Below are 25,958 nucleotides of genomic sequence, written 5' to 3'. Positions count from 1 at the left end.
TAGCAGTCTTATTGGACATTAATGAGACTACGGATATATCTATTTCTAATTGGCCATACTACCACTGCAGACATTAATGAGGCTACGGATATTTCTAGCACGGACATTAATGAGACTACAGATATTTCTAATTGGCCACGCTACTATGCATTCTCTCAATTTTTTTTAACTTTTTAAAAACAAGAAACATCATGTTTTTTGTGTAATGCACTACACGGGATTTGAACTCCCGACCAAGTGCACGGGAAAATTTTAAAAGGGCTCTTTTCTGTTATTGGACAAAAGTTTAATGGTTCACCCCAAACTCGTATACAAGCTTATTTGAACTCCTCCCGTAAAGTAGGAGTGGAAATAAGTTAGATAGTTACCATTGTAGATAATATATATATATATATATATATATATATATATATATCGGCCGGGTAATTTCCAATTAGGCAAAGGAACCAAAGTGCTTAATATCCAACAGGATGTACCATATCTTAAATCAAAGCACTTTTTATAACATTTGTTATTTCAGATTCCTTAGCAATAATGATCTCCGTTCATGCAGTCCTCCATCTAATTTTGCTCTTGCAAAGCAACAACCACAAGTTCAAGTTAGCTATGCTCCACGGAGGTAGGGCTCCAATTTTCATGGCCATGATCCTGATGATGATAGCATTTCTGACGGGCTTGTCTTCTGTGTTACCAATGCTGCATATCAAGATTCTGTTGTGCGTCCTTGCTGCTATATTTTGCTATCATATACCTTTGGACCTCGTTCCGTTTTTAAGGAACACTAGGAGAAGTAGATATGTAACTGTGTTTACACATACCGAGGCTGATTATTCTTGGTATATAGGTCCATTCAGATTTTGGGTTCAAGATCTGACTGAAGAGGATAAGTTTTGGTAGCAATTTGTCACCAAAAAACTGCAATAATAGCTTTCCTTTTCCGCATACATTGGAGGCTATGAGCTATGTAAACCATTTTGGCATTCTTCTACTATTTTCAATATCTTTTCTATTACCTCTGTCAAATATCTTTCTTAGTTTTTTTGTTTGGGGAGATTTGGTGTCAATTGATTGATTTGGTATTTAGCTATAGTTCAAGAATGATAGAATTTTCAGATGCTTCTCACGCATCTTGAGAGAGCAAAATTTGTATCAGTGCAAACCTATAGATACAAAATAAATAGCTGGGCTTTCTTTTTGTTGTACTATAGATGCTAATTTAAGCAAGTAATGAACCCAAATGCTACACTAAAAATTCAGTGCTGCCAGAGTGTTTAAAGATAGGGTTAATTGCATTGACCTCTGCCCAGATTTGATTAGATTAGCAAATGGACCTTCTATTTGTACTGAAGTACTTTTATCTTCCTTAGAGATGTCCAAATTATAAAAAAGACCCTGTAGTTTAACCAACATCCAATCTAGCCTTTTGAAAGCCAACTACTAACAAGAAAATCTCTTCATGTTATCCAAGAAACACTTCAACCCAAATTAAATGAAAACAATCACGTGCTAACAACTGAAAAATGACATAAAAGGTAGTGCAAAATTTCTTCCTCTCTCTCTCTCTTTTTTTTTTTGCCTATGACTCATCTCTCCTATAAGGTTATAATGCTATTAAACCTTAATGGTATGTATGGTAGCTAGCCCCCCCCCCCCCCCCCCCAAACAAAAAAAACACAATATGGTAGTTGAACTTTGATTGAAGAGACCTTTTGTCTAATGATTGAAGTCAGTACCGAGGGTTTAGAGATTTTGGTTCAAATCTTGCTCGTCACTTTTTAAATTCCATTTGTTCTCTATTGAATAGAAAACAAAAAAAAAAAAATGCCTTGAACAAAAAATGGTAACTGAAGTTTGACTAAAGAAATATAAGATGTAAATACATGGGCATAGAGCTATAAATTTTTTGACAGTACAAAAAAGATTAATAGATAGAAATAGTACATGTAATTTATTAACAAAGACCAAGAAAAATAATAAGAGAAACAGAAATATACTTTACTTGATTGTTATGCACCATACAGCATTGGTCATTGATAGGTTGCATTTTAGTGGGTATTTTGGGCATTATTGCATAATTAATTGACTGAATATTTTCGTTAATTGGGTGGATTCTACTGATATTTTATTTTGGTGCTAATTGCAGGAATGGTTGCTGAAAAGCGCTTAAATTCAACTTTTAGAAGATTCATCGGAGTGGGGCCCGTTTGAGAAGCGGAAAAAACCTAATTGTAATAGATTTTATTTTAATATATATTTCTAGGGAGTCTTGCTGCAATTTAAAAAAAGTAACAATTTGTAATTTATCTCTGGCGCGGCTTAGGTTAGAGGGGAGTCTTCGTTTTTCTCTGTTTTGGGAGAGGAGACGGGGCGCCGCAGCCTGAGGGGTAGAAAGGCAACGGACAGAAGCCATTATTGTTGACTTGTGAGAAACCAACTCTGGATGTTTTGACTTGACAAATTGAAAAGGAAAAAAGTGAGAAACTTTTCTCTCGGATGTTTTGGTAGCAATTGGGAGAAGAAAAAGAATAGCCGCCGTTGTTGACTTTTCTAAGCTTTGGTTTTTCACTTTTGCTGACGACAACTACATTGAACACTCTGCCTTTCATACGCTTGGGTTTTCGGAGACAAGTGCAAGAAATCAAAATCTCTTGCTCTGGTCTTCTGCTCTTGACCAAAAGAAGGGGTCCGATACAGCGACGTATCCCAATTCTCCACGCGCGCTTGGTCCTCCATTAATGGAGGGCTAATTCTCTAATTCTAGTCAAGGGGGCAACTGACGAATTGGTTCATCGATTACTGTGAGATCTAGATCATTCTTTATTATTTTTCTCATTTATTGGTATTTACATATTTCCTGTTTCTAATTGTTATAGCCTTATGCATGATTGATTAGTGCGCAATAATTAATTGTTTATATAGGCTATTTTGCTATATAGGGGTAATTGAATCCGTAATCGTTCGTTACCTCTATCCCAGTAGCAACTGGCACAATTGGATTTGTGTCAGGGGAATATTTGATCTGGCTTGAATGAACCCTCGTAGCGTGTTTGTTAGTCAGGATTGGGCCTTTCTAATTATTAATGCAATCCGGAAATTAAATCCTACGGTCGTACCTAGGGTTGTTTTTGGGTTAGAGAAATAGTTAACGGTCGTACCTTAGCTATCGATAAATTAAGGAAGGGTTGGTTGTTTAGCGCGTGCGAGACAACTAGAACCAATCTATTAATAGATGTTGGAATTATTTTTGCATCAATGATCAGTGCATGAACCATTTCTGAAGTATACCCTTGGCTAGAGTTTCTTTTAATTATTTCTTTTAATTAATTATTTTCTGCATTTAATTTGTTCAGTTGGCTTTTGATACCAAAACCCCCCCATTAATCCTGATTTGAAAAGAAACAAATATCTCTCCAGTCCCTGAGGAGACGACCCTACTTACCACTGTCTACTAGTTAGGGAGTTCAGTTAAATAATTAATTCAGGTATATCGGATTAAGCACACTCTTCGGGAACAGGGTGAATCAAGTAACCCATTGCACACCTAGAGTCCCTGCTCCAGTACTCGAATTAATTACTAGCTGTTTCAGGTGGTAGTTAGGATTTATTATTTATTATTGCACAGGTTCGGCACCTGTCAATTTTTGGCGCCGTTGCCGGGGACTGGCGTCTGAATTATTTGTTTCTTTTTGAATTCAGTTTTTATTTTGTTTTATTTTATTTTTCTTTTTCTTGGTACTTTTGCTAGTTTATGCCCCGTTCTTCTCGCACAGGTGACTTGGTATACGATCCTGAGGTTGAGAAGGCAGCACGTAGGCGAAGGCAAGAGACCAAGAGACAAAAAGAAGGGTACTCATTTTCTGAAAACGAGTCAATAGAAGACGAATTGAGCATGGCCAACACCCAGACATTACGGGAGCTGGCTACCCCAGAACTGACTCATCAGCCCTTGTGCATCACGTTCCCAACTCTGGCTGAGAATACCTCATTCGAGTTGAAATCGGGGTTGATTCAACTCCTACCTTCGTTCCATGGCCTTTCTGGTGAGGAACCCCACAAACATATCAAGGAATTCGAAGTGGTTTGCTCTAGCATGAAACCCCCTGCGGTCACCGAAGAGCAAATACGACTCAGGGCTTTCCCTTTCTCTCTCAAGGATGCAGCGAAGGATTGGCTATACTACCTACCTGCAGGTAGTATCACCACGTGGGCACAGTTGAAAAAGAAATTTCTGGAAAAATTTTTTCCCGCATCCCGGGTTGCGAGTCTGAGAAAGGAAATATGCAGTATCAAGCAGTACTCCGGGGAATCATTGTACGATTATTGGGAAAGGTTCAACAAGTTGTGCAAGGGATGCCCACAGCATCAGATTAGCGAACAACTGTTGATCCAGTACTTCTATGAAGGGCTCCAGTCAACTGACAGGGGTATTATTGACGCTGCGAGTGGAGGAGCCCTGGCGAACAAAACACCGAGGGAAGCATGGGACCTTATTGAAGCCATGGCAGAAAACTCTCAGCAGTTCGGCTTCCGTGAGAGCAATCCTACCCGTAGGGTAAATGAGGCAGAGACGTCATCCATCCAGCAGCAACTGTCAGAGTTGACGTCTGCAGTCAGGCAGTTGGCCATGAGAGACACACCGCGAGCAAAGGTGTGTGGAATCTGTACTAGCATGGACCACTGCACGGATTCGTGCCCCATTCTGCAAGAGGACGGGGCGGAACAGGTAAACATGGCCGGAGGCGTGCCCGCGCCCCGCAGGCAATATGACCCGTATTCCAACACATACAACCCCGGTTGGAGAGACCACCCCAATCTCAGTTACGGGAACAGGCAACAAGGTTCATTCCCGAATCGTCCACCAGGATTCCACCAGCCTTGGCAACCAAAATCTCAACCCTCATCCTCCAATACAGGAAGCTCTTTGGAGGACCTAGTCAAGAACCTGGCCACGACTACTACCAACCTGGCCACGACTACTACACAGCTTCAACAGGAGATCAGATCCTTGGCCGCGAAAATCGAGCAGCTCCAGCAGGACACCAAAGCTGACAAGAAAGACCAAGATGTTCGAATAAGTCAACTGGCAACTGCCATCAACCGCTTGGAATCTCACGTTTATGGGAAACTGCCATCGCAACCCGAGGTAAATCCCAGGAATGTAAGTGCCATGACGCTGAGGAGTGGCAAGGAGCTGGAAGAACCAAAAGTGAAAAATTCAAAAAGCAAAAGCGAGGAGGAGATAGAAAAGGAAATTGAGGAGGAAGGACGTGTTCGTGAAGATCCTAAGGTATCCTCCACCTCTCCACTCACTATCAGCTCTAACTTACCCCCTTTTCCTTGCAGGTTGGAAAAGACAAGGAAAGTAGAGAGGGAAAAGGAACTTTTGGATGTATTCAGAAAAGTAGAGATTAACATCCCCCTACTGGATGCAATCAAGCAAATACCGAAATATGCCAAATTTCTGAAGGACCTGTGCACCCACAAGAGGAAGCTAAGGGGAGATGAACGAGTGGCGGTGGGAGAAAACGTGTCAGCTATACTCCAGAGGAAGCTCCCACCAAAATGTGGAGACCCAGGTATGTTCACCATTCCCTGCAAGATAGGAGGTACTCCAATTAGGAAAGCAATGTTGGATTTGGGGGCGTCAATTAATGTTATGCCCAAGACAATCTATGCATCTCTAAATCTTGGCCCGTTAAAAGGCACAGGCATTATAATCCAACTTGCAGACCGTACCAATGCTTACCCGGAAGGGTTAGTTGAAGATGTTTTGGTACAGGTCAATGAGTTAGTTTTTCCTGCAGATTTCTATGTCCTAGACATGGGGGATGAAAGGGCACTAAATCCGTCTCCTATTCTGTTAGGTAGGCCATTTTTAAGCACTGCTAGGACGAAAATAGATGTAAATGAGGGTACCTTGTCGATGGAGTTTGATGGGAAAATTGTAAATTTTAATATTTTTGAGGCGATGAAGTACCCAGATGAGACTAACTCTGTTTATGCTTTAAGTGTTGTTGAGCCCCTTGTACAGGAAATATTCGAATTGGATGGGGTTGATGCACTGGCAGTGGCATTGACCAAACATCTTGAGTTGGGAGCAACTCTTGATGTAGAAATAAATGATGAGCTAGACCACGCTGTTGGAGCACTGCATTCGCTCCCACCAATTTCCCCAAGGTATGAGCTTACTTCTGTTTTTGTACCAGAAACTCAGGCAAAATTGTTGCCTTCTATTGTGCAGGCGCCTGAGTTGGAGCTCAAACCTCTCCCAAAGCATTTGAAGTATGCTTTTCTCGGAGACAATGAGACACTGCCAGTCATCATATCTGCACACCTGTCACCAGGGCAAGAAGATAGACTAATTCGCCTTCTTCGAGATCATAAGGAGGCGATTGGGTGGAGTGTAGCAGATATCAAAGGAATTAGCCCCTCCTTATGCATGCATCGAATCCGGCTTGAAGATGATGCAAAGCCAGTTAGACAAGGGCAACGGAGATTGAACCCACTGATGATGGAAGTGGTCAAGAAGGAGATACTTAAACTCCTAGAAGTTGGAATAATTTTCGCCATCTCAGATAGTCCCTGGGTGAGTCCCGTGCAAGTAGTCCCGAAAAAGGCGGGAGTAACAGTTGAGGAGAACCAAGAGGGTGAGATGGTCCCGGTGAGGAAACCCACAGGATGGCGTCAGTGCATTGACTATCGGCGTCTGAATGCTGTGACAAAGAAGGACCACTTCCCTCTACCTTTTATTGATCAGATGATAGAAAGGTTAGCTGGCCGTGTCTATTACTGTTTTCTTGATGGTTTCTCTGGTTATTTTCAGATCGTAATAGCACCAGAGGATCAGGAGAAGACTACCTTCACCTGCCCCTTTGGTACATTTGCCTACCGGAGGATGCCTTTCGGCCTCTGCAACGCCCCAGCAACTTTTCAGCGGTGTATGGTAAGTATATTTTCTGAATATGTAGAAAAAATTATTGAGGTGTTTATGGATGATTTTAGTGTGTATGGAGATAGTTTTGATGAATGCCTTGATAATTTAGCTTTAATTTTGAAAAGATGCATTGAGACAAATTTGGTTCTAAATTGGGAAAAATGTCATTTCATGGTGGACCATGGTATTGTTTTAGGGCATGTAGTGTCGTCCAGAGGTATAGAGGTAGACAAGGCAAAAGTCGATATTATTTCCGCTTTACCTTACCCCGCAAGTGTGCGGGAGGTGCGCTCTTTTTTGGGTCATGCAGGGTTCTACAGGAGATTCATAAAAGACTTCTCGAAAATTGGAGCGCCCCTGTTCAAGCTGTTGCAAAAAGATGTAGCATATGACTTCACCGAGGAGTGCAAGGTGGCATTTGACAGATTGAGGGAGTCATTGACATCACCACCTGTTATCCAACCTCCAGACTGGAGCCTCCCATTTGAGATAATGTGTGACGCGAGTGATTATGCAGTGGGAGCAGTGTTGGGGCAACGGATTGGTAGGGCGGCTCATGCAATCTATTATGCATCAAAGGCGTTGAATGGAGCTCAACTCAATTATTCTACAACAGAGAAAGAATTACTTGCTGTGATTTTTGCACTAGAAAAATTTAGACCATACTTGCTAGGTGCAAAAGTAATAGTTTTTTCTGACCATGCAGCCTTGAGATATCTGATGACGAAGAAAGATGCTAAACCAAGGCTTATCAGATGGATCCTGCTCCTCCAAGAGTTCAATCTGGAGATTAAAGATAAGAGTGGGGCAGAAAACCTAGTCGCTGATCATTTGAGCCGCTTGCTTGCTCATAAGGAAGAGCTACCATTGAGGGAGGCATTTCCAGAGGAGCAACTACTTGCCATTAACTCGTCTACACCCTGGTATGCTGATATAGTAAATTTCTTGGTGACTAATCAATTGCCTGCAGGGTGGCCCAAGGCTAAGAGAGACAAGTTGAAAAGTGATGCCAAATATTACATTTGGGACGACCCGTACCTTTGGAGGCAATGTTCGGATCAAGTGCTCAGGAGGTGTGTAAGTGCAGGTGAATTTCACTCCATTTTAAATTTCTGTCATTCGTTTGCATGTGGAGGGCACTTTGGGCCCAAACGAACAGCTCGAAAGGTGTTGGAGAGTGGTTTTTACTGGCCCACGCTGTTCAAAGATGCTTATTTATTCTGTAAATCCTGTGATAGGTGTCAAAGGGTGGGGAATATTTTTCGCAGGGACCAAATGCTTCAAACCCCCATGTTGTTTGTTGAAATTTTTGATGTTTGGGGGATAGATTTTATGGGTCCTTTTCCCTCATCTTTTGGTTTCCTATACATTTTACTTGCTGTGGATTATGTCTCTAAATGGGTGGAAGCCAAAGCCACCCGTACTAATGATGCTAGAGTGGTTGCAGAGTTCTTAAAGTCTAATATCTTTGTCCGTTTTGGGATGCCAAGAGCTGTGGTTAGTGATAGAGGGACACATTTCTGCAACAAGACTATCACGGCCTTGTTTCGAAAATACGGTGTACTGCACAAGGTATCCACACCGTATCACCCGCAGGCGAACGGTCAGGCCGAAGTGTCGAACAGGGAAGTCAAGTCGATCTTGGAGAAGATGGTGCGCCCGGACAGGAAGGATTGGAGTTTAAAGTTAGAGGACGCACTATGGGCGTACAGAACCGCGTATAAGACGCCAATTGGGATGTCTCCCTATAGACTTGTTTTCGGTAAGGCTTGCCATCTCCCCGTGGAGTTCGAACACAAGGCGTTTTGGGCAGTGAAGCAGTGTAACATGGGATTTGACGAAGCAGGGGTCCAAAGGAAATTGCAACTACAGGAGTTAGAGGAGATAAGAAATGAAGCTTATGAGAATGCCACGATCTATAAGGAAAAGAGTAAAATCTTTCATGATCAACAGGTTTCTAGGAAAACTTTTGTAGTGGGGCAAAAAGTCCTCTTGTATCACTCAAGGCTTAAACTTTTTCCCGGTAAGTTGCGTTCTCGTTGGATTGGTCCATTTGTCGTTTCTAATGTGTTCCATTATGGTGCAGTGGAGATCCAGAGTTTGAACACGGAGAAAAAGTTCGTGGTGAATGGCCATCGTCTCAAACCTTATTATGAGGGTTTCTATGTTGAAGAAGTAGAGGTTGAACACCTCCACGATCCACTTTCTCATGCTTGAGGGTTTTGGCCATGTCTAGCCAAAGACATTAAAGAAAGGCGCTACTTGGGAGGCAACCCAAGACTCTTTGTTTTAGTTTTCATGCATTTTTGAAGTTTTAGTTATGTATTAGTGTCAATTGATGGTTTGATGTTTTGTGGCAGGAGATTAGTGGTTAGGCGTGCCCACGCCAGGTGGTCACGCCTGAGGAAAAGGAGTTTTCGCTCAGGTTCTGCGAACTCCATGGTAGTTAGACGTGCCCACGCCAGATGGTCACGCCTGACGGAGGAAATTTTTGCTCAGGTTCTGCGAACTCCATGGTAGTTAGACGTGCCCCCGCCAGGTGGTCACGCCTGACGAGGAAATTTTCGATCAGGTTCTGCGGACTCTATGGCGGTTAGACGTGCCCACTCCAGGTGGTCACGTTCCAGGGAAAGAAATTTTCGATCAGGTTCTGCAAACTTCAGGGCAGTTGAGCGTGCCCACGCCAGGTGGTCACGTAAAAGCAAAAAAAAAAAAAAAAAAAAAAAAAAAAAAAAAAAAACATCCGTAGCCCTATTTCTTCTTTTCTTCCCTTTTCTTTCTTTCTTCTTTCTTCTTCCTTTTCTTTCTTTTCTTCTTTTCCTTCCCTTGCTTAGTCCGCCGCCGCACCACACGCCTCACCGCACGCCGCCGCCGCCGCTGTCCCCCAAGCTGCAGCCAGCTCGTCGCGCTGCCTGCCGCCGCGGGGACCACCAGATCCACCAGCCAGGGCGCAGACCGTGCGCCTGCCACAGTGCGCAGCAGCCCGCGCGCCTGCCGCCCGCCTGCAGCCCAGACCAGCGAACCGCGCGCGCCTGCCGCCTGCCTCCCCCAGCCCAAGCCAGCGCGAGACAGCAGCCTGACCCAGCAGCTCTCTCTGCGCGCGCACCCTCACGCAGCCCAGCAACCGAGCAGCGACGGAAGGCGCGACCTCCGCCTGCAGCCCCGCCTTTCGTGCACAACTCGTCGCAACTCAGGAGCACAACCCCAGTGCGCAGACAAGCCCAGCAGCTCGCGCAACCTCTGCACAACTCAGCCAGCGCGCAGCCAACACCAGCGCGCCCCTTGTGCGTGCGACCAAGCAGCCTCTGCGCGACTCCGGTGATTTCTTTTTCAATTTCTGTCACTAAGTAGCTGATGGTTCCGCTGCCAGAATTTAATTTTGTAGCTGATGATAGAATGTTTATTTGCTAGCTCAGGACAGAAATCTTGTGCTTGATTTTGGGTGCTGTGTTATATCCGTGGGTGATTGCTGGCTAATTGTCGAATTTTGTGCTTAATCAGTGATAGTTGGGGGGGAATTTTTACCCTGATTGCCTGTTTAATTAGTCTTGGGAAAAATTGTTGTGTTTACCTACTTAATTGATTTTTGGGTTTATTTGGTTGTATTTGGGAAAAATTTTGGTGTTCGCAGGTTTAATTGACTCTTGGGGTAATTTTATTGTTGATTTGTGCACTTGTTTGGGATTGGGAGCTGTGGCTGGGGATCATTTGTTTTGATTGGCTATTTGTTGGCTATTAGTTGATCTCGTTGGGTTACCATTCCCCTGCCTTGGACCTTCCCTCTGATTTCAAATGACTAAACCCAAAAATAAAGGCAAAAACAAGCCCTCCACTTCCACCCCTCAGCCTACAGTCCCCTTAGAGCGACCTTCCCCATCGACTGGGCCTGGAGGACCCCGTACTCGCCTTGGGCGGAATAGGGAGGTTCATATCTCCTCTCCGGCCCATTTTGGCGGTCACTTGACCTTCACCCGGGCTGCCGACAAGGAGCGGTATGCATCGGCTTGCACAAGGAAGATTATTCCTTGTAAATACATCCATGGCCCTACACTTGATATTTTAAACCTGAGGGATGAAGTCACGCAGCACTTGACTAACGTAGGTTGGACCCGCTATGCTTCTATCATTTTACCTGCTTTCACTGAACTGACGTGGGAATTCTATGCTACCTTTGAACTTAATATTCCTGATGAATTTTCCGTTACCACTCCTGGGGTAGTGAGGTTTCGATTAATGGGTAGAGAGTTCATCCAATCTATAACTGAGTTTAATTTGGCTTTTGGGTTTATTGATATTCCCTACTCCCAGAGTGAGGAGTACATGCACAGTGTGTGCGAGTACTCGGAGCCATTTTTCTCTCATTACCTTGATTATTGGAGTGGTTTGTCAGTTGACCGACAATGCTATGACCCCAGTCAGTCTAAGGCCTCTTATCTTAAGAGCGCCGCCTACCGCTATTTACATCGATTCATGGCCTATAGTTTCTCAGGTAGGAAGGATAGCTCGGGTACTCTGACTAAGCCCGAGTTCTTTTTCGTTTGGTGCATGGTCACTCGGACTAAGGTCAATGTGGGTGGCTGGTTTGCCCTCCAGCTCCGAACTGTGCTAACTAAGAAAAATAAGCCATTAATCTTAGGCTCATTTATCACTCAGTTGGCAGTGAATCTTGGAGTTTTGGACTTAAATAACCATAATTTGCATCGTGCTTGTACTATGGAACCTCTCGATTTGGTTTGTTTGGAGCGAATGGGTCTTGTGCGACAGGTTAATGGCGTTTTCCAGTTTGCTCCCCCGGGGCCAATCTCTGTTCCTCCGAAGCGCAGCGCTTCCAAATCCACTGCCCCGGAGGCTGGTGGTCCTTCTACGGATACACCTGGACCTTCCTCTTCGGCACCCCCACCATCTTCCTCCGTCGATAGCCAGCTTGCAGCTCTTCGGTTCCAGATGCAACACATGGACAATCGTATGGATCGAATGGAGGGCCAAATGGCCGGCATGGCCCAGAATTTAGCGCAGTACCTCCACCACGTGGGTTTCCGGCCACCGTGCCCTCCACGACCTTAGTTCACCTCTGCCCCGCCATATTAAGGGAAGTGTCGTGCCTTTATCGCTTTATTTTCCTCTTTATCCGCTTCCATTGGGGACAATGAAAGGTTTAGGTGTGGGGGAGGGTTAACTATGCTTTGGTTGTGCTTTTCGTTGTCTGATTGAGTTTTTCCTTGCCTTAGTAGTTGTCTTTTCTTTGAACGATGATGAATGCGAATTGGGATATAAGCGTACATAGTAAGTTCATGCCATGGGGTGTTCCACTTTCCTTGATACTGAATTGATTGATTAATATGCTGAACTTGACATCCATTTGATCACTTGTGCGATTTTTTTGGGCCTAATTTTTCGTTTTGTTGAGTGGTTAGTGCACATGGTTTGTCATTCTAGAACTTGCTCGGTTATGCATGTCAAGATCACATTTAAATGAATTTAATGCATTGAAATGATAGGGCACCTAGGAATGAGCCATTTTTGGGACTTTCTTAAAACCAACCCTTGGATTATTTATTATCATTAGGGAGCCAAGTTGAGCCTTAACCCCTATTCGTTGCTTGAGACCCCAGCTCTTAGCCGTGAAACCTCTTTTTAGACTTTCTTTTTGAACCTCGTGTGAAGAAGTGCTTTGATTTCATTATACAGACTTTTGGAGTGTTATTCGAAGGGCATTACACCCATTTATGTATCAAAAAAAAAAAGAGAAAAAAAAGAAAGAGAGAAAGAGAAAGTTGACTTTTATGTGAAAAGAAGACAAAGTGCAGGAAACCAGCAAGTAAAGTTGACTTTTAGGGTGCTGGTTGGGAGTATTGGAAACAAAAAAAAAAAAAAAAAGGAGAAAAGGCGAAGGCTGTGGCAAGTGCTAGTTCGCTTCACTTGTGTGATGGTTGAGGTGCCTTTAAATTTCAAATGTGCAAGAATCTATGTAATGAATTTCTGGGCACTCTCTTTATACTTTTGCACCCTTTTGACTCCTTTTTATCCTACCTTCTCACCCTAGCCCCACTACAACCTTGCAAAGTCCCTTGATTGCTGCATTTAAATTCATGAGTAGGTGGTGGAGATATGATATATGAGCAAGCTTATGGTAGTGTCATTCTATTGTGTTGATTTGAGAGCCATCTTATATACATTTCATATACACTTTGGAGTGAACGAGTGCATTTGGAACTGTGAGCATTGTTGATTTGGTATATTCTGATTTCGATGAGGTTAGTGGGGAGATTGGGATGCCGTTTTTGGTATGAACTGCTGTGATTAGCTTCGTATCTCGATTGTATTTCTGAGTAATTATGCTTGAGGGCAAGCATAGTTCAGGTGTGGGGGAGATTGATAGGTTGCATTTTAGTGGGTATTTTGGGCATTATTGCATAATTAATTGACTGAATATTTTCGTTAATTGGGTGGATTCTACTGATATTTTGTTTTGGTGCTAATTGCAGGAATGGTTGCTGAAAAGCGCTTAAATTCAACTTTTAGAAGATTCATCGGAGTGGGGCCCGTTTGAGAAGCGGAAAAAACCTAATTGTAATAGATTTTATTTTAATATATATTTCTAGGGAGTCTTGCTGCAATTTAAAAAAAGTAACAATTTGTAATTTATCTCTGGCGCGGCTTAGGTTAGAGGGGAGTCTTCGTTTTTCTCTGTTTTGGGAGAGGAGACGGGGCGCCGCAGCCTGAGGGGTAGAAAGGCAACGGACAGAAGCCATTATTGTTGACTTGTGAGAAACCAACTCTGGATGTTTTGACTTGACAAATTGAAAAGGAAAAAAGTGAGAAACTTTTCTCTCGGATGTTTTGGTAGCAATTGGGAGAAGAAAAAGAATAGCCGCCGTTGTTGACTTTTCTAAGCTTTGGTTTTTCACTTTTGCTGACGACAACTACATTGAACACTCTGCCTTTCATACGCTTGGGTTTTCGGAGACAAGTGCAAGAAATCAAAATCTCTTGCTCTGGTCTTCTGCTCTTGACCAAAAGAAGGGGTCCGATACAGCGACGTATCCCAATTCTCCACGCGCGCTTGGTCCTCCATTAATGGAGGGCTAATTCTCTAATTCTAGTCAAGGGGGCAACTGACGAATTGGTTCATCGATTACTGTGAGATCTAGATCATTCTTTATTATTTTTCTCATTTATTGGTATTTACATATTTCCTGTTTCTAATTGTTATAGCCTTATGCATGATTGATTAGTGCGCAATAATTAATTGTTTATATAGGCTATTTTGCTATATAGGGGTAATTGAATCCGTAATCGTTCGTTACCTCTATCCCAGTAGCAACTGGCACAATTGGATTTGTGTCAGGGGAATATTTGATCTGGCTTGAATGAACCCTCGTAGCGTGTTTGTTAGTCAGGATTGGGCCTTTCTAATTATTAATGCAATCCGGAAATTAAATCCTACGGTCGTACCTAGGGTTGTTTTTGGGTTAGAGAAATAGTTAACGGTCGTACCTTAGCTATCGATAAATTAAGGAAGGGTTGGTTGTTTAGCGCGTGCGAGACAACTAGAACCAATCTATTAATAGATGTTGGAATTATTTTTGCATCAATGATCAGTGCATGAACCATTTCTGAAGTATACCCTTGGCTAGAGTTTCTTTTAATTATTTCTTTTAATTAATTATTTTCTGCATTTAATTTGTTCAGTTGGCTTTTGATACCAAAACCCCCCCATTAATCCTGATTTGAAAAGAAACAAATATCTCTCCAGTCCCTGAGGAGACGACCCTACTTACCACTGTCTACTAGTTAGGGAGTTCAGTTAAATAATTAATTCAGGTATATCGGATTAAGCACACTCTTCGGGAACAGGGTGAATCAAGTAACCCATTGCACACCTAGAGTCCCTGCTCCAGTACTCGAATTAATTACTAGCTGTTTCAGGTGGTAGTTAGGATTTATTATTTATTATTGCACAGGTTCGGCACCTGTCAGTCATGGACTTTTCTAGACTATAAAAGTGGTAGGAAATGGGATGTAGGATTAAATTGCTGCATGTTAAATTTTGTTGAGGACTAAATGCATCATTTTATGCGTGAAACAATAAAAGAACTACCATTTTCACCAAAAAAAAAAACGAAAAAAAAAGGAATTGGAAATTTTCCTTTCCATTAATTGGTGGTAGTGTTAGTAGGCAATGATAGGAAGTAACTACTAATCGCCCATGGGCTAGCTTATAGGCCTAGAAGTGCATGGGCAAAGCCGACCTTATGGGCCAACACACCTAAGCCAACAAAAACATTGGTAATGTCCACAGAAGAACCTCTTTTGGATATTGAATTGAGTGATGAAAGATGATCTTACAACTGTTAGTGGCAGTATGAGATTTATGGTAGCCCAGTTTGATGGAATTAGCAAATGAGCCTTCTGTTTGTAATAAATTACTTTTACTACAGTCTCCAAACCCCAAAGAAAACATCCTTGTACAAAAGTACAATTATCTCCCTTGAGAGTTGTCCAAATCGTAAAAAAGACCTTGTAGTTTAAACAACATGCGATCTAGCCCTTTGAAAGCCAGCTGTGAAGAAGAAAATCTCTTAATGTTGTCCAGGAAACGATAAAACACCAAATAAAAGAAAACAATCACGTATTAACAACTGAAAAACGATATAGAAAGAAGTGAAAAACATCAAGAAAATCTCTTCTCTCTTCTATTTTTCTTTGCTTATGACTCATCTCAGCCACCACCATATTCTAACTTTCTTTATACAACAATCATCTATTACATTTGGATGTACAATTAGGTGTTGGTCAATAAAATTTAATAAGATGATATGAATAGTGAAACCTGGACCTCGTTTTGAAGTTGTCTTTTCTCGCCTATGACTGAATGTACCGACACTCAAAGAAGTGTTTGTTTTGTATTTAAAGTTAATATGTTCTTTATGTAAAATTGGAATTTGATTATCTACACACATACATGGAAAAACTTCTTCATATTCTTTTTTTCAAAATTATTTTTCAATATGAGAGGAGTAAAATTTAAGAAGTGGGGAGAAGGCAGGAAATTAGAATTCAGAACCTCTAATTCTTAAGGTAGCCACTAGATTAAGACTTCCTCGACAAACTAGGGATTATGTTTTGTAATTTGGCCAAACCTCAAAGAAGGTAATTGTAATTAACCCTTACAGACACGATAGCTGAACTTTGGTTGAAGAGAGTTTTGTGCAGTGATTAAGGTCTAAACCCCAAAAATTAGAGGTTTTGGTTCAAATCTCCTTCCCTCTTCTCTACATTTTAAATCCCAACCCTCTCCTAGTAAAAAAAAAAATGAAAAAAGAAAGAGACCTTGAATAAAAATGGTAGCTGAACTTTGACTAAAGAAATATAAAACGTATATACTTGTGGATGCAACTAAAAATTTTTACACTAAACAAAAGATTAATAGATGGAAATAGTACATGCACTTTATTAACACAGGCCAATAAAAATAAGAAGAGAAACAATTATATTTTACTTGATTGTGATGCATTATACAGTCTTGTTGCCATGAACAGTAATAGCTAAATAGGCACTTTATTTGGAGAATTAGGCTTAAAGACTAATAGGAAGTATTTTTAATTTATTTTTTTCATGTAAATGAAGCAATAAAATTTTCTTAATGGGCAATAGATCTTCACAGAGTAGCAGCATGCAACTGAGATTGTGCATAAGTCGTAATCATCCTTTTTCAAAACCATGTCATGCCAAATAACGATACTCAACTTGAGATCAAAGTACACAGCATAAGTAGATGACAATCAGCTAAGGAAAGCACATCAAATGAAAGAAAAAAGGTTACAACAATTGCTGACACTAAGAAATGACAAAGAAAAGGGCAGACAAGAATCGCATGCAAGGAGGACAAGAAAGATCTTCAATTTGGTGTCCGGATTCCAATTCTGATACCTTTCTCTACATATTAGTTGAGCATCAACGTGCAAGAGTTTGATACTTTTCTTTATACCTTACTTCAGCGTCGTCTCAGTTCAGTCCTGATTGCTTCTTCGACATGGTTTCACCCTAATTAGATAGTCACCGTGATACGTAATCATAGAATATACATTTTCAAAAAATTTATTCCAAATTTGATACGTTTGTCTACAGATTACTTCCGCATCAATCTTCATAAATTTAATACTTTTCTTCACATCTCAGTTCAGCATCATATGATAAGTGCAGTCCTGATTACTCTTCGATTATGGCTTCATCCTCAATTAGCTTGTCAGTGTGATATAAATTCCAGAATATCCATTTTCAAAGCATTAATCATCAAGTTGGCATATTTTATTGCTCCTGAACAGTCAAGACTTCAGTACGTTGCAGCTGCAAGAAAATGGATCTTGAATTGTATGCCGTACACTATTACAAAAGAATTAGGGGTGTACATAAATTTAAAGAAGTTAAACATCATAATATTCAATTTTGTTTGATTATTTTAACGAGTAAAAAACATAGCTTATGACATTCTAGCATTTGTGCAGTCAAATTTTCTAGGATAAAATGAGTTCTATTACATTCTACCACCTCAGACGATTCTGTCATAGTTTCAAGTGTAGTAGGTCTAAATCAGACTAGTATTTTGAACATCTCTACTCTGGTACCATGTAAGAGAGAGGGGAAGATTTGGAAAAATATTTTTGTATTTCTCAAGAATGTACAATGACACAACAAATATACTTATACCCTTCCAGTAATGTAGGTTACATTGGATCTGGACATTATTTTAACTTAAGAAACTAACCTAATCAACAAATTGCTACAAATTTGAGAGCTCCTTGTTACGATTCTGTGTCAAACTAAAGCAATTGTGTAGATTTTAATCAAGAAAGAGTTGGAGGAAGTGGGTGCTACTGCAGGATATCAGAATGTTGCCACCGTACAGAAGAGAAAACTGAAGAAACATAAAAAAATGGAATAAAAGACAGGCAGGGACTTATTTGACTGTGGCTACACTGGTTGCATCAATGGAAAGGCATGGCAGCTCTAGAGAAGAAAGTAGTATTTATTAGGTTTGTTATTTCGGATTCACTAGCAGTCATGCTCTCCATTGATGCAGTGCTTCAAACAAATGAAGCTATTGCAGGGCAGTAACTATATGTACAAGTTGGCTACTTGAGAATTTCATCAAAAATTTTGTGGTTATCAATTTAATTAGTTTACTAATGGAGGGTATGATTTGATGTGTGTTTGGTTATTTAAAGGGTTGAACTGTGATTTGAACAAATCTCATGGAGTTTGAATTCAGAAATATAAACTTATAGCATATGCATTACTGAATGGAGCTAGATATTTTCTACAGTGAACAAAGATTAATATATTGTACTAATACATGTGCTTTATAAATAAAGGCAAATATATATATATATATATATAGAAATAGCTACGTAGCCGCTTTATTTGGAGAATTAGATTCAAAGACTAATAGGAAGAATTTATTGTTAATTTTTTCAGGTAAATTAACTAATAAAATTCTTATAATATGCAATAGATGGTAACAAGCAGCAGACCGAGAGAGTAGATAAGTCGTATTTGTCCTCTATAGAAAGAATTAGCCCTTTTCAAAACCGTATCATGTCCAGAAACGATGCTAAACTTGAGCTCGGAGTAAACGGACAAGTGCATGACAATCACCTAAAGAAAACGTATAGTGGTTTGTTCATGACATCTTTAAAGGTATGTCTTATCGTTTTACATGTGTGAAAGAATTTTAAGGGGTCAAATTGGTGATAGATCCATGAAAGGAAGTTTACAGGTAACAAAGTTGTTGGTGTTTTCATTTTCAGTTATGGTAGAATGTTCAATTATGTGAAATCCATGTTGAATTTTCAATTGCTGTTATATAATTGATGTAAAGTTCATATTATGAAATGATGACATCTTCAATTGCTGTTCTAAACTTTGCTTTTTATTGAACTTTTTAAAATATCCGGGCAATTTGCACACGGATCCGCTTTAAATCCGCTCCACAGGGTTGGATTTTTGCAACAGAGGAGTTTTCTCCTTTAAAGATCAGCCAGCGGATCATGTTAGATCTGCGGGCCGGATGCATGATCTGGTCATGGATCAGGCCTAGTTTGTACCAGATCAAAGAGCCAGGCTCTGGTGAGAAAGTTTATGTAAATATGTCAAAGTGGATCCGTGGACAGATCCAACAGGATCCACGGGCACAATTCATGAAAAAGGTCAGGAATCATTTGAAAAATGTTACAACTTTTTGTAAGTAGCGTATTTGATTTTTCTTTAATTTGGTTCTCGGATTCAAAGGTTAGCGTTGTTAAATGACTGCATGAAAAGCAAGCTTGCACAAGGAAAGGAAAGAGGATTAGAACAGTTGCTGGCACAAGGAAATAACAAAGAATGGGGCAGACAAAATTCGTATAGGAGATGTATTACAAGATCTTCAATTTGGTGTCGGCATTCCAATTTGGATACCTTTCTCTACATATTAGTTCAGCATCAATCTGCAAAAATTTATACTTTCCCCTGCATCTTAGTTCAGCATCATCTCATTTCAGTCCTGAATACTGCTTGACTTCATCCACAATGAGATAGTCATGTGACACACGATTGGCAGAATATACATTTTCAGAGCATTATTCCCACTTTGTTACGTTTCTCTACAGATTACTTTAGCATCAATCCGCATAAATTTGATACTTTACTCTCCATCTGAGTTCAGTTCAGTCCTGATTACTGCTTCGATTATGGCTTCATTCTCAATTAGCTAGTCAGTGGGATATATAACTTGCAGAATATCCATTTTCACAGCTTTAATCATCAGGTTGGCATTTTTCATTGCACCTGAGCAGTTAAGACTTTAGTGCGTAGCGGCTGCAAGAAAATGGAACCCGAATTATATGCAGCTGCACAGTCAGGTAATTGGGTTGTAATGAGAAGATTTTCAGACTACTTCTACTCTCAACGTACTCCAGTAAAAGACACAGTCCTTCACGTATTAGCCCAGTCATGTGACTCTGCAAATGTAGTCCAACTTATCCTTGCTGGACATGGCCGTTTGCTTATGAAATTGAACAAACAGGGCGAGACTGCACTTCATTTGGCAGCAAGAAAGGGGCATTTGGGCATCGTTCGAGCACTAATTGACTATGCAAAATCGGAAGCAGGACGCTGGTTCCCCCCATGTTTTGACAGGCGCAAGAGGATGCTGAGGATGGCTAGTGTGGCTGGAAATACAGCTTTACACGAGGCAGTTAGGAACAACTTCTATGACATCGCCAAACTGTTAGTTCAAGAAGATCCTGAGTTTCGTTATCCCCAAAATTATGCTGTGGAGACACCTCTGTATCTGGCAGTTGAGAAGGGACGCCATAATATTATGGTTCTAATTTTGGAGTCTTGCAAGACACCATCTTATCTTGGCCCCGGACACAAAACTGCCTTGCATGCTGCCGCAATTTGGAATTAGCCAGGTTACTTCATGGATAAGCATTTTTTATATTAACATGAGCTCCTGAGCTCCTGGTCCTTCTTTTTTTTTTTTTTATATATATTTTCATATTTTGATACAGGGGAATTAATTTTTTACCTTGTATGAAATTTGGACTTTGATGGCACAAGCGATTAATGCATTAAAAGGGATTTATAAAAAATTAATTAATCTGATAAAATACCATTTAAAAATGGGTAAATTACTTATTACACCTCTCTATAATTTTATATAATGTAGATGATCTCCTAAGGTTTTAAAATAGTCACATAATCCCCTTGTGATTTTATGTAAAGTGAAAAATGAACGGAATGCATAATTAGTTATAGCGTTTATACCAAACACGCTTTCAAAGCGTGTCTAATAAAATTTTAATATCCCTGTAACCACCTTATGGTTTCTATAAATATCCACTTTACCTCATGTGATTTTTGCATTTATTCACGTAATCTCCTTATACTTTATTCAAAATGGTTAAACTATCGATTGATTTAGCATTTAAATAAATGTACTATTGATATTTCAACTAATGATATTATGTAGGCTATTTTTCATCAAGTTTTCACTTTACATAAAACTATAGGGGGTGAAGTGGACATTTTGAAACGTTAGGGAGTCATGTGGCAATAGATGAAATCACAGGGAGGTTATATATAATTTACCCTTCAATAATGTATTCTGTATTGTTTGTACATATTTGTCCATTAATCATAACACTTGTTTAATTCACACAGTATATGTAAGTTGTTGTAGTGTAATTAATCTTAATGATGTAGTGAATAACAATATCTTCATATGTTGTGCTAAAATATTAGCTACTTACAGAATCCATGAAGCTGATTTTGGAAAAGCTGCCTAATCTTATAAAGAATGTCGATAAATTTGGGTGGACTGCACTTCATTATGCTGCCAAATTCGATCATCAGGAAATTGCAAGACTATTACTGTCTGCTGATAGGTCTGCTGCCTATGTTGCTGCCAAGAATGATGACTCCAAGACTGCTCTACATATTGCGGTAATTCATGGACATGTAGTTTTGGTGCGAGAGATTTTATCCCATGGCGCAGATTGCTGGGTTCAGATTACGGGTGAAAGTCAGAATATCCTTCACCTAGCTGTAAAGCATGAAAAAGGAGAAGTCTTGGAGTTTGTTTTGCAAAATTCTTGGGCTTCTGAGCTCATTAACCAACAGGATAATGAAGGAAACACTCCTCTCCACCTGTATGTTGCTACCAAAAACTTGGATGGGAATTGCCTTGTGAATCATCCTTTTGTGGATGTCAATTCTTTTGACGATTCCAACTCCACGCCTCTAGACAAGATAGTAGAGAATGATCAACTTTCAGAAAGACAGGTATAAGATGTGTTTTTTCCCCTCCTCCCTTTGCGTGATCACAGTGATTATTAAAAGTTTTTTCAAATTTTCCTATATGAACTTGAAAATTTTAAATTATTATAAAATTTTATTTTTAGAAAATAGGAAAGTCAGATTGTATGTTATAGAATATTCTTAACTACTAATCCTCCCAAGTCTATGGTTACTATATTTGCGTATCCTTAAATTTTAGGTATCTTCACCCCTATTATTCAAGACGCTGATGGTATTTAAAATTTCAGGCCATCGTGTCTGTGATGCTACTACAATTCCTTTCATTGATGTAGAAAATATTGTGTTTGTTGCAATGTTGTACAATTGTTGTGCTTGTCGTATTTTTTGGTGTACACTTAATCGTACCATTGCAAGTCTTAGTTTTATTTTACTTTTAAATAGTGTTATTTTTGTTCCTAAATACACTAGATATTTAAAGAAGTACACTATTTTATGTAAGTGTACAAAAAAATTTTTGTAAGAAATACAATAACCAAACACAACCTCACCAAAGTGTAAACACAATTGCCACGCGGCTTTTTATAAATCAAGAAAAACGCAAAAAGAAGAAGAAGAAAAAGATGGTCCTGTTTTCGTTTTATATTTTTGGGTAAAAAACAAAAAAGCCCCCTGTGATAAACCTAATACATAGAAAAGCCCCCCATGGTTTCAAAATATACAACACGACCCCTCATGCTTTGAACTAAATTGTAAAGGTGACGGAATCCGTTAAACTTAACGGAAATGGTCAAAATGACCAAAATACCCTGATATAATTCAACAAAAAAACAGCTCAAAAAATCATTTATTTTATTTTCTAAGTAGAGAGAATTGAGAGTTAAGGGGTAGAATAGGTATATTTGATAAAAATTAGGTATAAAAATTTTTTTTTAGGTTCCAATATGTCATTTCCGTTAAGTTTAACGGATTCCGTCACCTTTACAATTTAGTTCAAAGCATGAGGGGTCGTGTTGTATATTTTGAAACCATGGGGGACTTTTCTGTGTATTAGGTTTATCACAGGGGGCTTTTTTGTTTTTAACCCTATATTTTTTTCAAAACTATTTTTCTTAAACTCATGTTTCCCGTTTTCTCCTTGAACTGTTTTTTGCTTTCCTCACATTATATCTGCTTTAAACGTAAGCTTTCTACTTTGATTTATAACCAGTATTATCTAACCAACCTTGTTCAAGGTGAACATTAAATAGTTTTGCATATTATCTAAGATCCTTATCTATCACATGTGCAAGTAGTGTTGGAAGAGAACACCAAGACTCGCTTCATATTTTAGCGGTCCATTGCAATCAGCGACCTCGCTGTTACAATTTTGTTTCTCAAATCGTTTTTGACAGATTTTAATCAAGGTTCAGTTGGAGCAAGCAGGTGGCACTCGAGGGTATCGAAATGTTGCAACCGTAGAGAAGATCTTACGAGCATTCTCTAGTCCTGATGAAGTAAAAAGAGTCGAACAATGGTCTAAGAATTATTCGATTGTGGCTACACTGATCATAACAGTCACTTTTGCAGCTGGTTTTACAGTTCCAGGTGGATACAACAGTGACGGTCCACACAAAGGCATGGCAGTTCTAGGCAAGAAAGCAGCTTTTATTGGATTTGTTATTTTAGATTCCTTGGCAATGTTTGCCTCCATAGCTGCAGTGCTTGGACATATCATGCTCATGGTGACAAAAAATTACCGGCTTAAGTTGGCTGTTGTCCTGGCAATTGTGGTAGAAGTTTCTTTGGCTCTGGGATTCATGACGGGGGCATTCCTCTTTGGCTTGTACGCAGTGCTACCACATTTGACCGTCAGGATTTTGATGGGTGCCCTCTATGCTTTGCTTGGCCTTCACATATTCATATATATTCGGCTTGTACGCAGTCCTACCAAATCTGTGTCCTCGCTGCTTGGCTTGCATTCACATATGCTTCACTTTTTTGCTAGAAAACGAGGACAGGGAATGTATAGCGAAGCTGATTCTGTTAACATTCAAGCTTTAGGTCTATATAAACGCTATCGTCAGGATTTGACCGAAGCCGAGGATTAGTTGCGTTATAATTCAATGGTAACTTAATAAAAAATTTGATTCTTTCTTACTCTGAACTTTTTGCAGCTCCCTCCCACTTTCGTCCAACAAATTGGGTTGGGTTTTTTGTTATTCTTTGGATTGGACTTGAAAATGTACAATGTGACGCTTTCTTTTTTTAGTATGGACTCGTAGTGTTCGATTGCAAAAAATAATAAAAAGTCAAGGTTGTGAGGCGCAGAAATTTAGTAGGTAAGGTCCCCAAAAAGAAAGAAAAAAAAGTGTTTTTTGCAATTTGCATCGGAATGGCAGTTTAAATTTAATCCTTCCGACTTGGTGTCTAAAAGATTGGCTAGAAGAACTGCTGCATAATTTAGGTTATATCCAGATTAACAAAAAAAAAAAAATTAAGAATACAGAAGCGGATGAACTTTTGTATTTTTGCAGCGGAACCTTGCAAAAAAAATTGCGTTTGCACCCGGGGGGGGTGGGATTTATTTGTATTGCAAGGAACAAAAAAAAGCATAATGGTATTGGAGGAGTTGGTTTTTCAAAAAATCAATAAATTAGTTGATGAGCTCTACAATATAACAACGAAGGGAAGTATTCAAGGATAAGAGGTTTCACAAGTTGAGTCGTTATTCAATTCAAACTAATTGTGAAATTCTCACAGCTCGTGTAAATTAGCATAAATTTGATGTAAAACTTAAACATGTAATTTAGGCAACAAAATTTGTACAAAAATCTCGATTACACCCAAATTATATTTATTTACACTCACCCAAATTCACATAACCAATTTGAATTAGAACTTATAAGGCCCCAAATCCGGTGTCCAGGAACCACGACTACCACAATAGATTTAGATGAGGATATGGTGAGGATGACCTGGGGGAACAAGGAAGGAGCGTGCAATTTGAAAAACGGAGAGAAGACAGAAAAATTTATTGGTTAACTTATATACCATCATGAACAACAATTAAGTTACGAATAACACATTGTGTACGAACTTGAGGAACAATGGCACCAACACTGTTGCAGTAACATTTCTTTCTCTTTATCTCAAGATGCAAAAAATTTAAAAAATAAAAATAAAAAATCTTTTTTTTCGTTTTTTATTTAGGTTGAATGAGAGCACCTTCTGAACTCGATTGACTCAAAATAGATAAATGCCCAATTGATCAATCAAGATTATTTCTCCCAAAAAAAAAAAAAGAATTGAATAGGGTGAATAAAAAGATGAACTGAGATGGTGCCCAAATGGATTTCCTAGCTCAAACGCTCAAAGCCTCCAAGTACGTGGATTATTTCTCCGTTTAGGACGTTATTTTACCAAAAAAAAAAAAAGTACTAGTTCAGGTGAAATTTACTACCGCCGTGAATCCCTTTTTTTTTTCAACCACAACAAATCTACATGGGTCAAATCCTGAATCCAGAATTTGAATGGACCTATATACCAAAAACAGCCAGCTTCCCGTATTTCAAAATGTTGTTATTCAGGTGCAGTTTCTTGGCCTACTCAAGAGAAAGTACATTAATGAGGCTACGACATATTAAATGAAAAATAAATAAATAAATAAAGGGCAAAGGCCATTAATGAGACTACGGATATTTCTAATGAGACTACAGATATTTCTAATTGGCCACGCTACAATGCACTCTCTGAATTTTTTTAACTTTTTAAAAACAAGAAACACCATGTTCTTTGTGTAATGCATTGGACGGGATTTGAACTCCCAACCTAGTGCACTAGAAAACTTTAAAGGGGCTCTTTTCAGTTATTGGATAAAGGTTTAATGGTTCACCCCCAAACTCGTATACAAGCTTATTTAAACTCCTCCCGTAAAGTAAGAGTGAGAATATGTTAGATAGCTACCATTGCAGACCAAAAAAAAGGGCCGGGTAATTTCCAATTAGGCAAAGGAACCAAAGTGCATAATATCCAACAGGATGTACTATATCCTAAATCAATTCAAATTTCGTATGGATCGGTGGTTTCTTCTCTTCTTGTTCTGGTAGTATAATAATTTTTGAGTAAAATTTCCAACAAAAAGCAACAAGTTAAGAACTGAACAAAAGTGGTAATCATCTAGATTCTTTGCAACGTGGGAGCTTCGGAGGAGTTGAGGTACCTTGTCTAGTGGCGTATTAAC

At 39.6% G+C, this 25,958-nt stretch overlaps 1 protein-coding gene across 1 annotated transcript in view; it reads left to right on the top strand.

Moving 5' to 3' along the window:
* The window catches only part of LOC113752447 (ankyrin repeat-containing protein At5g02620-like), a 43,598-nt gene extending 19,684 nt beyond the window's left edge, over nucleotides 1–23,914 (top strand). The window contains exons 2-3 of the mRNA XM_027296559.1: nucleotides 21,234–21,763; nucleotides 23,131–23,914. Of these exons, the coding sequence (XP_027152360.1) occupies nucleotides 21,234–21,763; nucleotides 23,131–23,826 (1,226 nt within the window). The 3' untranslated portion in view covers nucleotides 23,827–23,914. The remainder of the gene's footprint in view (nucleotides 1–21,233; nucleotides 21,764–23,130) is intronic.
* The last annotated feature ends 2,044 nt before the right edge of the window (nucleotides 23,915–25,958 follow it).

Source organism: Coffea eugenioides, chromosome 11 (assembly GCF_003713205.1).
Source record: "Coffea eugenioides isolate CCC68of chromosome 11, Ceug_1.0, whole genome shotgun sequence".
NCBI lineage: Eukaryota > Viridiplantae > Streptophyta > Magnoliopsida > Gentianales > Rubiaceae > Coffea > Coffea eugenioides.
Note: the sequence above shows the minus strand (reverse complement) of the source record. Positions and strands in the feature narration are given on the sequence as shown.